General features: G+C 33.3%; 1 protein-coding gene across 1 annotated transcript; it reads left to right on the top strand.

The window, feature by feature from the left end:
- Positions 1 to 5062: 5062 nt before the first annotated feature.
- LOC117007452 (protein tyrosine phosphatase type IVA 2) lies at positions 5063 to 12729 on the top strand. The gene is made up of 5 exons (XM_033080655.1): positions 5063 to 5235; positions 7207 to 7299; positions 9217 to 9347; positions 10410 to 10484; positions 12553 to 12729. The coding sequence occupies exons 1-5, from the start codon at positions 5140 to 5142 to the stop codon at positions 12659 to 12661; spliced, it is 504 nt and encodes a 167-aa protein (XP_032936546.1). The 5' UTR covers positions 5063 to 5139; the 3' UTR covers positions 12662 to 12729.
- Positions 12730 to 13451: the final 722 nt, after the last annotated feature.

Below are 13451 nucleotides of genomic sequence, written 5' to 3'. Positions count from 1 at the left end.
GCATGGGCTGGAAAAACCCCAAACCCTGCTGGAAATTTGGTGGATCCAGTTTTAGTGGTGATTTCACTGTGGAGATTTTATAGAAGAGGAAAATCCAGCAGCTCAGGGATTCAGGAATTCTCCCTGGGATTTATAGGAGAGGGAAATCCAGCAGCTCATGGATTCTCTCTGGGATTTATAGAGCAGGAAAATCCAGCAGCTCAGGGATGCTCCCTGGGATTTAGGGAACAGGAAAATCCAGCAGCTCAGGGATTTTAGCTCAGGGATTCTCCTGGGATTTAGGGAACAGGAAAATCCAGCAGCTCAGGGATACTCCCTGGGATTTAGGGAACACGAAAATCCAGCAGCTCAGGGATTCTCCCTGGGAAGCAGAACCAGTCTGGGATTGCCCGGGGATCCTTGGAATCCCGAGTGAATCCGCAGGGAGTGCTGAGCACGCCCCGGGGCGCTGGAAAGGGGATCCCGGTGACCTTTGCAGGGATTGCTCTGCAGCTGCTGCTGGGGCTGGGGCTGGGGATTCCTCAGGGGGTCACTCCTGGTTTTATTGAATTCCTCAGGGGTCACTCCTGGTTTTATTTAAACCCTTTGGGAATTCCTCAGGGAGTCACTCCTGGTTTTATTTAAACCCTTTGGGAATTCCTCAGGGGGTCACTCCTGGTTTTATTTAAACCCTTTGGGAATTCCTCCTGGTTTTATTTAAATCCTCTGGGAATTCCTCAGGGGGTCACTCCTGGTTTTAAATCCTTTGGGAATTCCTCAGGGGGTCACTCCTGGCTTTATTTAAATCCTTTGGGAATTCCTCCTGGTTTTATTTAAATCCTCTGGGAATTCCTCTTGGCATCATTCCTGGTTTTAAATCCTTTGGGAATTCCTCATGGGGTAATTCCTGGTTTTATTTAAATCCTTTGGGAATTCCTCATGAGGTCATTCCTTGTTTCTCCTTGACCCTGGACTGGTTTTGGCTCAGTCCTGAGCTGCTGGAACTGGGAATTCCTCAGGGGGTCACTCCTGGTTTTATTTAAATCCTTTGGGAATTCCTCAAGCTGTCATTCCTGGTTTTATTTAAATCCTCTGGGAATTCCTCATGGGGTCACTCCTGGTTTTATTTAAATCCTCTGGGAATTCCTCACACTGTAATTCCTGGTTTTAATTCCTTTGGGAATTCCTCAGGGGGTCACTCCTGGTTTTATTTAAATCCTTTGAGAATTCCTCTTGGGGTCACTCCTGGTTTCTTGGGGTCACTCCTGGTTTTATTTAAATCTTCTGGGAATTCCTCATGCTGTCATTCCTGGTTTTATTTAAATCCTTTGGGAATTCCTCACAGTTTCATTCCTGGTTTTATTTAAACCCTCTGGGAATTCCTCACACTGTAATTCCTGGTTTTAATTCCTTCTTCTTGATTCTTCTTCTTGATTCATTTCCAGCTCTTTGTCCTGCTGTGTCTCTGCTTTTCTCCCTTGCCCAGCCTCTCTTTTATTTTTTTTTTTTTTTTTATTTTCTCTCCATGCCTTATCTCATGTTCTAATTAAAAAATCTGAAAGTTAAAGGGCTGAAAAACGATTCCTTGTTTGCTGGTTACAATTTATTCTTATTTTGAAGTGCAAATTTAGTTGGTGACACAGAGAGAGAGGATTTAAAAATATTTACCTGGAAAAATCAGAAGTTGTAGACAATAAGTTTTAATTTTCTAATTAAAAGCCTGATTTTGCTGTTTTAAATTTGATATCTGTCAGCAACACAAACTTATTTAAATTAATCTACATCAACTCCTTATCCTGCTGGAAATAAAGTTTTTTTTTAGGCTTAAACACTGCTTTACATTTTTAATCACTCCTGAGCTAATTAAATTTTGGAGGAATTTCCCTATGGGGAAATGAAATATTGCACTGGGAAATCATTTATATAATTATTTTTAAAAGAATTGGGGTGAAATTCCCTCTTTGATTTGAAGATTATCCAAAATAATAAAATAAAATAATATAAATAAAATAATAAAATAAAATAATAAAATAATAAAATAATTTTAAAAAATAATAAAATAATTCTAGGTGAGGCTTTTCCAACCAAAAATCTGAAAAGAAGAAAATCTAAGAATGGAGATTCCCCTTTCTCCTCATTTGATAATTAAATTATTTATAAAAACATTTGTATTATTGTTAATTAAAGTTCCAATTGTGCTTTCACCTCTTAATTTCCTGTGATGTGAGAGAGTGAATTGACCTGGTTTTGCCATTAAATTATTTATAAAAACATTTCTGTTCTCCTTAATTAAATTCCAATTATGCTTGATTCTCTGTGATCTGTGGGAGTGAATTGATAAATGGGAAAAATTGTTCAGAGGGGATAAAATATCCCAGAATTGGAGCTGGGAATTTGTGGTGGAACCTCAGGTGGGGGCAAAAATATTTTCATTTTCCTCATTAATCTCATTAATCTCATTAATTTTATTAATCTCAATTTCATTAATCTCATTAATCTCATTTCTGGCACTGCAATAATTGCAATTTTTGGGTGATTTTTGGCTTTTTAATTGATTTAATTTTTAATTTTTTAATTAATGATCCTCATTATAGTACTGCAGATTTGTGGATTTTTATCTCCAGGTTGGGATTTTGTCCTTCTGATTTCAGAAAAAGAAACATCAGCAGTGATTCCTTAATTTCATTTAAATAAAACCCACAGGAAAATCACCTTGATAATTAAATATTTCAGTTCTGATTGGAGGATTAATTAAAAAATCTCCTTGATAATTAAATATTTCAGTTCTGATTGGAGGATTCATTAAAAAAACTCCTTGATAATTAAATATTTCAGTCCTGATTGGAGGATTCATTAAAAAAACTCCTTGATAATTAAATATCTCAGTTCTGATTGGAGGATTAATTAAAAAATCTCCTTGATAATTAAATATTTCAGTCCTGATTGGAGGCTTCATTTAAAAAAAATACAACCAAAGAAAAAAGAACTTTTCTCTATTCAACATTTCTGCTCAGGACTTTCAGGACTTTTATTAATTTATTATTTTTTTAATATTGATCTGATTTACCCCAATTCCTGGTGTTTTATTGGGGGATAATTGAGCACATTTCAATATTTGTGCTCAGGGCTCTCAGGACTTGTATTAATTTGTGTTTTTTTTAGTGTTGATCTTAATTTGATTTTCTCTGGGTTGGGTCAGTGAGAACTTTACTCAATATTTCAGCTCAGGGCCCTCAGTACCTTTATCCATTCATTATTTTTTTAATATTGATTTGTTTTTCTCCAATTCCAGGAGTTTTGTTGGACAATATTTGGGGCACATTTCAATATTTGTGATCAGGGCTCTCAGTACCTTTATCCATTCATTATTCTTTTAATATTGATTTGTTTTTCTCCAATTCCAGAAGTTTTATTGTGTAATACTTGGGGAAAATTTCAATATTTCAGCTCAGGGCTCTCAGTCCCTTCACCCCCCTCATTATTTATTTAACATGAATCTATTTTTTCCCAATTCCAGGTGTTTTATTGGAGAATATTTGGGGCACATTTCAATATTTGTGATCAGGGCTATCAGGACTTTTATCCATTAATTATTTTTTAAAATGATTCTGTTTTTCCCAATTCCTGGTGTTTTATTGGAGAATATTTGGGCACATTTCAATATTTCTGATCAGGGCTATCAGGACTTTACCCATTCATTTTTTAAAAAAATTGATCTGTTTTTCTCCAATTCCAGGTGTTTTATTGGAGAATATTTGGGCACATTTCAATATTTGTGCTCAGGGCTCTCAGGACTTTTATATATTCATTATTTTTTTAATATTAATCTGTTTTTCCCCAATTCCTGGTGTTTTATTGGTGAATATTTGGGGCACATTTCAATATTTGTGATCAGGACTTTAAACATTCATTATTTTTTAAAATTAATCAGTTTTTTTCTCCAATTCCAGAAATTTTATTGGAGGATTCTTGGGGCAAATTTCAATATTTGTGATCAGGGCTCTCAGTCCCTTTACCCATTCATTATTTTTTTAAATTAATCTGTTTTTTCTCCAATTCCAGGAGTTTTACTGTGTAATACTTGGGGAAAATTTCAATATTTCAGCTCAGGGCTCTCAGTACATTTATCCATTCATTATTTTTTAATATTGATCTGATTTCTTTCAATTCCAGGAGTTTTATTGGGGAATACTTGGGACCTATTTCAATATTTCAGCTCAGTCCCATTATTTATTTAACATTAATCTATTTTTTTCCCAATTCCTGTTGTTTTATTGGGGGATTCTTGGGGAAAATTTCAATATTTCAGCTCAGTCCCTTTATTTATTTAACATGAATCTCTTTTTTCCCTCTCCAGGTGTTCTGGTGGAGGATATTTGGCACATTTATGGCGATTCTGAGCATCAGGGCAGAATTCTGCCAGGCCCAGCACAGCACCCTGGCTGCCAAGTGAGCTCAGGGCTCTCCCCAGAGTGCCTGAAGCCAGAATTCCACAACCCCCCTTTTTTAGTTTTATTTTTATTTTTTATTTTTATTTTTATTTTATTTTAATTTTGTTTTTTTGGCCTTCACCACTCCTGGAACTCAGCAGGCTCAGATTTATGGGACATCTCCTGACCTTAAAACAAAATAAAAATCAAAATAAAATCCAAGCAGCTCACCAGTGCCTCGATGTGGAACTGCCCTGCCTCACCTGCAGAGGGAATTTCAGGAGCCTGAAGGATTCCACCCCGCCAGAAATTCACAATTTAGAAGCAAATCTACATTTTCTAGAAAATCCCAAACCCAGCCAAGCCAGCTCTGCTCAATCCCAGCCATATTGGTGATTTTTTTTTCATGTTTGCTGCTGTGAAACCTTTCCAAGGTCATTGATTTATTTTTTTTTTCCCTTTTTATTTTGAATTTTTAATATAATTTTTTTCCTTTTTTTTTGAATTTTTTTTCCCCTTTTTATTGGTTTTTTTCCCCCTTTTAATTGGTTTTTTTTCCCTTTTTTATTAGTTTTTTTTTCCCTTTTTTATTAGTTTTTTTTTCCCTTTTTATTAGAATTTTTTTCCTTTTTATTAGAATTTTTTTCCTTTTTTTGTTTTTTTTTCCCCCTTCTTGTTTTTTGTTTTTTTTGGATTTTTTTTGGCCCCCCACATTTTTTTTTTTGCCATTATGAACCGTCCAGCCCCTGTGGAAATCACTTATGAGAATCTTCGTTTCCTGATCACTCACAACCCAACCAATGCAACCCTCAGCAAATTCATCGAGGTAAGGAGCCCAAAAATCCCAAATTTAATTTTTTTTTTCTTTATTATTCACATTTTCCTCACACTGTGAGAAGAGAATTCATTGTTTTTTTTCCTGAATTTCTTAGTTTGAATGAGCTTTAATAAATCCCAAAAAATCCCAAATTCCTGCCCAAAAATTTGCATTCCCACCTCACCTCAGGTGCTTTTTGTTACCTGAAATTTAATTTTTTTTTTTGTTTTTATTCACGTTTTCCTCACACTTTAAGAACAGAATTAATTGGATTTTTTCCTGAATTTCTTGCCTTGGATGAGCTTTAATAAATCAAAAAAAAAATCCCAAATTCCTCAAAATTCCTGCCCAAAAATTTACATTCCCACCTCACCTCAGGTGCTCTTTGTTACCTGAAATTTAATTTATTATTCACATTTTCCTCACACTATGAGAACAGAATTAATTGATTTTTTTCCTGAATTTCTTAGTTTGAATGAGCTTTAATAAATCCCAAAAAATCCCAAATTCCTGCCCAAAAATTTGCATTCCCTCCTCACCTCAGGTGCTCTTTGTTACCTGAAATTTAATTTTTACTTTTCTTTATTATTCACATTTTCCTCACACTATGAGAAGAGAATTAATTGGTTTTTTTTCCTGAATTTCTTGCCTTGGATGAGCTTTAAATTCCTCAAAATTCCTGCCCAAAAATTTACATTCCCACCTCACCTCAGGTGTTTTTTGTTACCTGAAATTTAATTTTAATTTTTCTTTATTATTCACATTTTCCTCACACTATGAGAACAGAATTCACTGTTGTTTTCGCTGAATTCTTACAAAATTATAATTTTTAATGCATATAATTTTTAAAAATGTAATTGCAATTTTAAAAACATAATTTTGAAAATATAATTCCAATTAAAAATATATAGTTATAATTAAAAAAAATATATATAATTATAATTTTCCCCCCTTGTAATTTTTCCTCACAGATTTTATTGTGAGAAATGTGAAATTTTTTATCTAATAAAAATAAATTTCTCACTCCCCACTACTCAGATTTTTTAATTCTCAATTTTTTTTAATCTGATAAAAATAAATTTTTCACTCCCCAATGCTCAGATTTTTTTTTTCCTTTTCAATTTTTTTTATCTAATAAAAATAAATTTGTCATTCCCCAATACTCAGATTTTTTTTAATTCTCATTTTTTTTAATAAATTTGTCACTCCCCAATACTCAGATTTTTTAATTCTCAATTTCTTTTAATCTGATAAAAATAAATTTCTCATTCCCCAATACTCAGATTTTTTTTAATTCTCAATTTTTTTATCTGATAAAAATAAATTTCTCATTCCCCAATGCTCAGGTGATTTTTTAATTCTCAATTTTTTTATCTGATAAAAATAAATTTCTCATTCCCCAATGCTCAGGTGATTTTTTAATTCTCAATTTTTTTATCTGATAAAAATAAATTTCTCATTCCCCAATACTCAGATTTTTTTTAATTCTCAATTTTTTATCTGATAAAAATAAATTTGTCATTCCCCAATGCTCAGATTTTTTAAAATTCTCAGTTATTTTTATCTGCTAAAAATAAATTTCTCACTCCCCACCACTCAGATTTTTTTTCTTTCTCAATTTTTTATCTAATAAAAATAAATAAATATAAATAAATAAATTTCTCATTCCCCAATACCCAGATTTTTAAAAATTCTCATTTTTTTTAATCCGATAAAAATAAATTTCTCACTCCCCACCACTCAGATTTTTTTTCTTTCTCAATTTTTTATCTAATAAAAATAAATAAAAATAAATAAATAAATTTCTCACTCCCCAATACCCAGATTTTTTAAAATTCTCATTTTTTTAATCCGATAAAAACAAATTTCTCACTCCCCACTACTCAGATTTTTTTTTCTTCTCAATTTTTTTAATCTACTAAAAATATATATATTTTTTTTTTTATTATTTTTAAAATTTCAATATTTTTTCTTCCCCAGGAGCTGAAGAAGTACGGGGTGACCACCCTGGTGCGAGTTTGTGACGCCACCTACGACCAGGCCCCCATCGAGAAGGAGGGAATCCAGGTCCTGGTGAGTCCAAAAAATCCCCAAAAATTGGAATTTTTACCTCCAAATTGGCATTTTTATCCCTGCAAATCCTGGGGATTTTTTCATGTTCAAATTCATCATTTTTGGTGAGAAATTCAGTGATTTTGGGGATTTTTTTGGGGTATTTTATTTGGTTTTTTAGGGATTTTTTGGGATTTTTTTAGGGATTTTTTTTGTTTTTTGGGTTTTTTTGGGGTTTTTTTCAGGGATTTTGTTGTGTTTTTTAGGGATTATTTTGGTGCTCAGCCCTGTGCTTGAAACCTGGTGTGCCTTGATATTTTTCTTTTTTTTTGGATTTTTTAAGGATTTTTTTTTGGGGTTTTTGGGGGTTTTTTGGGGTATTTTGTTGTGTTTTTTAAGGATTATTTTGGTCATGCCTGGTACTTGAAGCCTGGTGAGCTTTGGTGTTTTATTTTATTTTTTTAGTTTCTTTGGGGTTTTTTTGGGAGTATTTTGTTTGGTTTTTTTAAGGATTTTTATGGTGATGTCCCCATTGAGAAGGAAGGAATCCAGGTCCTGGTGAGTCCAAAAAATCCCCCAAAAATTGGAATTTTTACCTCCAAATTGACATTTTTATCCCTGCAAATCCTGGGGATTTGTTCATGTTCAAATTCATTATTTTTAGTGAGAAATTCAGTGATTTTGGGGATTTTTTTGGGGCATTTTATTTGGTTTTTTAGGGATTTTTTGGGATTTTTTTAGGGATTTTTTTTGGTTTTTTGGGGTTTTTTTGGGGTTTTTTTCAGGTATTTTGTTGTGTTTTTTAGTGATTTTTTTTGGTGCTCAGCCCTGTACTTGAAGCCTGGTGTGCCTTGGTATTTTTCTTTTTTTTTGGATTTTTTAAGGATTTTTTTTTTGGGGTTTCGGGGTTTTTTTGGGGTATTTTGTTTGGTTTTTTAAGGATTATTTTGGTCATGCCTGGTGCTTGAAGCCTGGTGAGCTTTGGTGTTTTTCTTTTTTTTTTTTTTTGGATTTTTTAAAGATTTTTATTTTTTTGGGATTTTTTTTGGGGTATTTTGTTTGGTTTTTTAGGGATTTTTATGGTCATGTCCCCATTGAGAAGGAAGGAATCCAGGTCCTGGTGAGTCCAAAAAATCCCCAAAAAATTGGAATTTTTGTCTCCAAATTGACATTTTTATCCCTGCAAATCCTGGGGATTTGTTCATGTTCAAATTCATCATTTTTGGTGAGAAATTCAGTGAGTTTGGGGATTTTTTTGGGGTATTTTGTTTGGCTTTTTAGGGATATTTTTGGTCATGCCTGGTGCTTGAAGCCTGGTGTGCTTTGGTGTTTTTCTTTTTTTTAATTTATTTTTTTAGGGTTTGTTTGTGTTTTTATTATATTTTTTGTGTTACAGATTTTTGTGTTTTCATTACAGATTTTTGTGTTTTCATTACAGTTTTTTGTGTTTTTATTATATTTTTTGTGTTTTTATTATATTTTCCGTTTTAATTACAGTTTTTTTCTGTTTTTATTACTTTTATTGTGTTTTTATTACAGTTGTTTGTGCTTTTATTACAGTTTTTTCTGTTTTTATTACAATTTTTTCTGGTTTTATTACAGATTTTTGTGTTTTATTACAGTTTTTTGTGTTTCTATTACAGATTTTTGTGTTTTGTGTTTTTATTACATTTTTTTGTGTTTTTATTACAGTTTTTTGTGTTTTATTACATTTTTATATTTTTATTACATTTTTATATTTTTTAATTACATTTTTATGTTTTTTTATTACATTTTTATGTTTGTGTATTACATTTTAATGATTTTAAATTACATTTTTATGATTTTTTTAATTACATTTCAATATATTTTTATTCCATTTTGTTTCACTAACTCCATTTTCTCTCCCTGCTGATCCCATGACTGTAATTAATTAACTCATTCATTAATTCCCCCCAGGACTGGCCGTTCGACGACGGCGCGCCGCCCCCCAGCCAGGTGGTGGAGGATTGGCTGAGCCTGCTCAGGGCCAAGTTCCGCGAGGAGCCCGGCAGCTGCGTGGCCGTGCACTGCGTGGCGGGGCTGGGCAGGTCAGGCCTAACTCAGAACCCTCCTCTAGGCCGGGCTTTGTGATTTAGTCTAGGATTTGTGCTTTAGTCCGGGCTTTGTGCTTTAGTCCGGGCTTTGTGCTTTAGTCCGGGCTTTGTGCTTTAGTCCGGGCTTTGTGCTTTAGTCCGGGCTTTGTGATTTAGTCTAGGATTTGTGCTTTAGTCTGGGTTTATTCTTTAGTCTGGGTTTATTCTTTAGTCCGGGCTTTGTGCTTTAGTCCGGCTTTATTCTTTAGTCTGATTTTATTCTTTATTCTGGGTTTTTTTCTTTAGTCCTGGCTTTGTTCTTTGGTCCTGGCTTTGTTCTTTAGTCCAGGGTTTATTCTTCAGTCCGGGCTTTGTGCTTTAGTCGGGGATTTGTTCTTTGGTCCAGGGTTTGTTCTTTAGTCTGGGTTTATTCTGTAGTCCAGGCTTTATTCTTTAGCCAGGGTTTGTTCTTTAGTCCAGGGTTTATTTTTAGTCCAGGTTTTATTCTTCAGTCCGGGCTTTGTGCTTCAGTCCGGGCTTTGTGCTTCAGTCCGGGCTCTGTGCTTCAGTCCGGGCTTTGTGCTTCAGTCCGGGCTTTGTGCTTCAGTCCGGGCTTTGTGCTTCAGTCCAGGATTTGTTCTTTAGTCCAGGTTTTGTGCTTTAGTCCAGGTTTATTCTTTAGTCCGGGTTTATTCTGTAGTCCAGGCTTTATTCTTTAGTCCGGGTTTATTCTTCAGTCCGGAGTTTGTTCTTTAATCCAGGTTTAGTATTTAGTCCAGGGTTTATTCTTTAATCCAGGCTTTATTCTTTACTCTGGGTTTATTCTTTATTCTGGGTTTTTTTCTTTAGTCCGGGTTTATTCTTCAGTCCAGACTCTGTGCTTTAGTCCAGCTTTGTGCTTAAGTCCAGAATTTGTTCTTTAGTCCAGGTTTATTCTTTAGTCTGGGGTTTGTTCTTTAGTCTGGCTTTATTCTTTATTCATTATTTGTATGGATCACCCTTGTATTTTTATTTCTAGTATTTTAATTTTTTATTTATTTTATTTTTCATTTTCATTTATATTTTATTTTTCTGCAGGGCTCCTGTTCTGGTGGCTCTGGCTCTCATTGAATGTGGGATGAAGTACGAGGACGCCGTGCAGTTCATAAGGCAGTGAGTGAAAATATTTATTTATTATTTATGGTGTGTCCTGGTGCAGTTTCCTCCCAAGCTCCAGGGATGATGTGCAAGGGTCTGGTTTTCCTCTGGGATCCAGTGGGAAAGGCTGCTCTGATGTTCCAAATCTCAGTTTTTATCTGGGTAGGAAATGTTTGGCTCCTCCCCCTGGCTGGAGCAACTCCCAATGGGATGCAGTAATTTTATCAGTGCCACAGTGGGACTCAGTGGCCATGAGCAGAAAATGACTGGCTGGAGGAAGGATGGGTTGTGAAAAGATAAAGAACACTGCCCCAGCTGGTTTATAAACCATGGCCATGAACAGGAGATATCCCATGAGATAAAGAACACTGCCCCAGCTGGTTTATAAACCATGGCCATGAACAGGAGATATCCCATGAGATAAAGAACACTGCCCCAGCTGGTTTTAACCCATAACCCATTAACAGGAGATGTCCCCACAGAGACAAGAGCGTTGTCCCACCTGGTTTTAGACACCTGGCCCATGGACAGGAGAGATCTCCTGGAGGGAGGATGGGCTGTGCAAAGATAAAGAACACTGCCCCAGCTGGTTTAACAGCTGCCCATTAACAGGAGATATCCCACAGAGATCAGGATCACTGCCCCAGCTGGTTTATAAAATCTGACCCATGAACAGGAGAGATCCCCTTTGGGAATAAAGACCATTGTCCCAGCTGGGTTAACAGCTGCTGATGGAACACAAACTTTTGGTCACATCCTGATTGCAACCCAAGACAGTGGGGAAAAAAGAAAAAAAAAAATTATTTATTATTGAAATAATATAGAAAAAAACTTAAAACATTTATTTATTATTGAAAAAAAATCAGCTTTTTCCCCCTAAAATTCTCATTAAAACCCCAATTAACGTGCCAGAAGTGAGCCAAAATTTTTCCACTGATAATTTTTAAAATTGATATTTAAATTGATTTTTCCCATTCCACTGATACTTTTAAATTTATATTTAAATTGATTTTTTCATTGATAACTTCTTCCTTGTTTTGTTTTTTTTTGTTTTTTTTTTTAAGGAAAAGGAGGGGAGTTTGCAATTTATTATTTAAATACCATGGGGAAAAAACACAAAACAATCATTTATTACTCAGATAATGTAGGAAAAACTTAAAACATTTATTTATTATTCAAATAATGTAGAAAAAAAACATTTATTTATTATTGAAATACTGTGAAAAAAATCAGCTTTTTCCCCCTAAAATTCTCATTAAAACCCCAATTAACGTGCCAGAATTGAGCCAAAAACTGTTTTTTTCCAGTGATATTTTTAAAAATTGATATTTAAATTGATTTTTCCCATTCCATTAATATTTTAAAATTGATATTTAAATTAATTTTTTCATTGATAGCTTCTTCCTTGGTTTCTTTTTAAGGAAAAGGAGGGGAGCTTTCAATTTATCATTGAAATACTGTGGGGAAAAAACACAAAACAATCATTTATTACTCAGATAATGTAGAAAAAACTTAAAACATTTATTTATTATTCAAATAATGTAGGAAAAAAACCATTTATTTATTATTGAAATACTGTGAAAATTCAGCTTTCACCCTTGAAATTCTCATTAAAACCCCAATTAACATGCCAGAATTGAGCCAAAATTTTCCACTGATAATTTTTAAAATTGATATTTAAATTCATTTTTCCAATTCCACTGACACTTTGAAATTTATATTTAAATTGATTTTGATTTTTTCATTGATAACTTCTTCCTTGTTTTGTTTTTTTTTTTTAGCAAAAGGAGGGGAGCTTTCAATTTATCATTGAAATACCATGGGGAAAAAAACACAAAACATTTATTTATTATTGAAATAATGTAGAAAAAAGCTTAAAACAATTATTTAAAAATTTATTCATTTATTTATTTTATTTATTAATAAATTTTTTTGAAAAAAAATCAGCTTTTCCCCCCTAAAATTCTCATTAAAACCCCAATTAACATCCCAGAAATGATCCAAAAACCGCTATTTTCCACTGCTAATTTTTTAAATTGATATTTAAATTAATTTTCCATTGATAATCTTTTTTGTTTTTTAGGAAAAGAAGGGGAGCTTTCAATTCCAAGCAGCTGCTGTACCTGGAGAAATACAGACCCAAGATGAGATTGCGCTGCAAGGACGCCAACGGGCACTGCTGTGTTCAATAAATAAATAAAAATAAAAATTAAAAATAAACCAAATTATAGCTCCAAAAAAAAGCAGGAATCAACACTCTGGGACTCTTGGAAAATTTGGAATTAAAAAAAAAACCAACCAAAAAAAAAAAATTTAAATTAGTGGTGGAGTAAAATAATAATAATAATAATAAAAAAAAAAGTGATGATGATTGAGAGTAAAAAACCCCACAATTAAAAATTTATCTAATGATAATAAGAAATAATAATAATAATAATAAAGAATTAAGAGCAACATTTCAGTGAAGGATTGTTTTCTCCTTCAACCTGCAAAGGAGAAAAGCAGTTTCTGAACTTTTCTGTATTTTTAACTTTTTAATGAAAAAAAAAGAAAAAAAAAAAAAGAAATAAAGTCGAGTTTATGTGTAAGGAAAATTGTGCACTGAGGATTTGCAAAAACCTCCCTGAGATGCAAAAATTCCTTTTTGAAACTGGGTAAAAAATGAATTTATTTTTATTTGAACATGAGGAGGGATCAGCCTGAGCCTTAAACTCTTTTATTGGGGATATACAAGGGAATTTTGGGTTTTTTGGGAATTTTGGGGATTTTTTTGGGATTTTGGGGGGATTTTTTGGGATTCTTTTTGATTTTTGGGGGGATTTTTTGGGGCATTTTGGGGGGATTTTGGGGATTTTTGTGGGATTTTTTGGGGATTGTTTTGGATTTTTGGGGGGATTTTTTGGGGATTTTTGGGGAAATTTTTTTTATTTTTGGGGGGATTTTGGGGGGATTTTTTTTGGGATTTTTGGAGATTGTTTTGGA

Source organism: Catharus ustulatus, chromosome 26 (genome assembly GCF_009819885.2).
Source record: "Catharus ustulatus isolate bCatUst1 chromosome 26, bCatUst1.pri.v2, whole genome shotgun sequence".
Lineage (NCBI taxonomy): Eukaryota > Metazoa > Chordata > Aves > Passeriformes > Turdidae > Catharus > Catharus ustulatus.
The sequence above is the reverse complement of the archived record's forward strand: the minus strand, read 5'-3'. Positions and strand labels throughout refer to the sequence as shown.

Bases quoted from the DNA above. Each gene is read 5' to 3' on its own strand.
- LOC117007452 (XM_033080655.1), top strand. From the start codon at position 5,140: ATGAACCGTCCAGCCCCTGTGGAAATCACTTATGAGAATCTTCGTTTC. The intron at 9,348-10,409 runs GTCAGGCCTAAC...ATTTTTCTGCAG, and splicing joins TGCGTGGCGGGGCTGGGCAG to GGCTCCTGTTCTGGTGGCTC. The intron at 10,485-12,552 runs GTGAGTGAAAAT...TTTGTTTTTTAG, and splicing joins GCCGTGCAGTTCATAAGGCA to GAAAAGAAGGGGAGCTTTCA.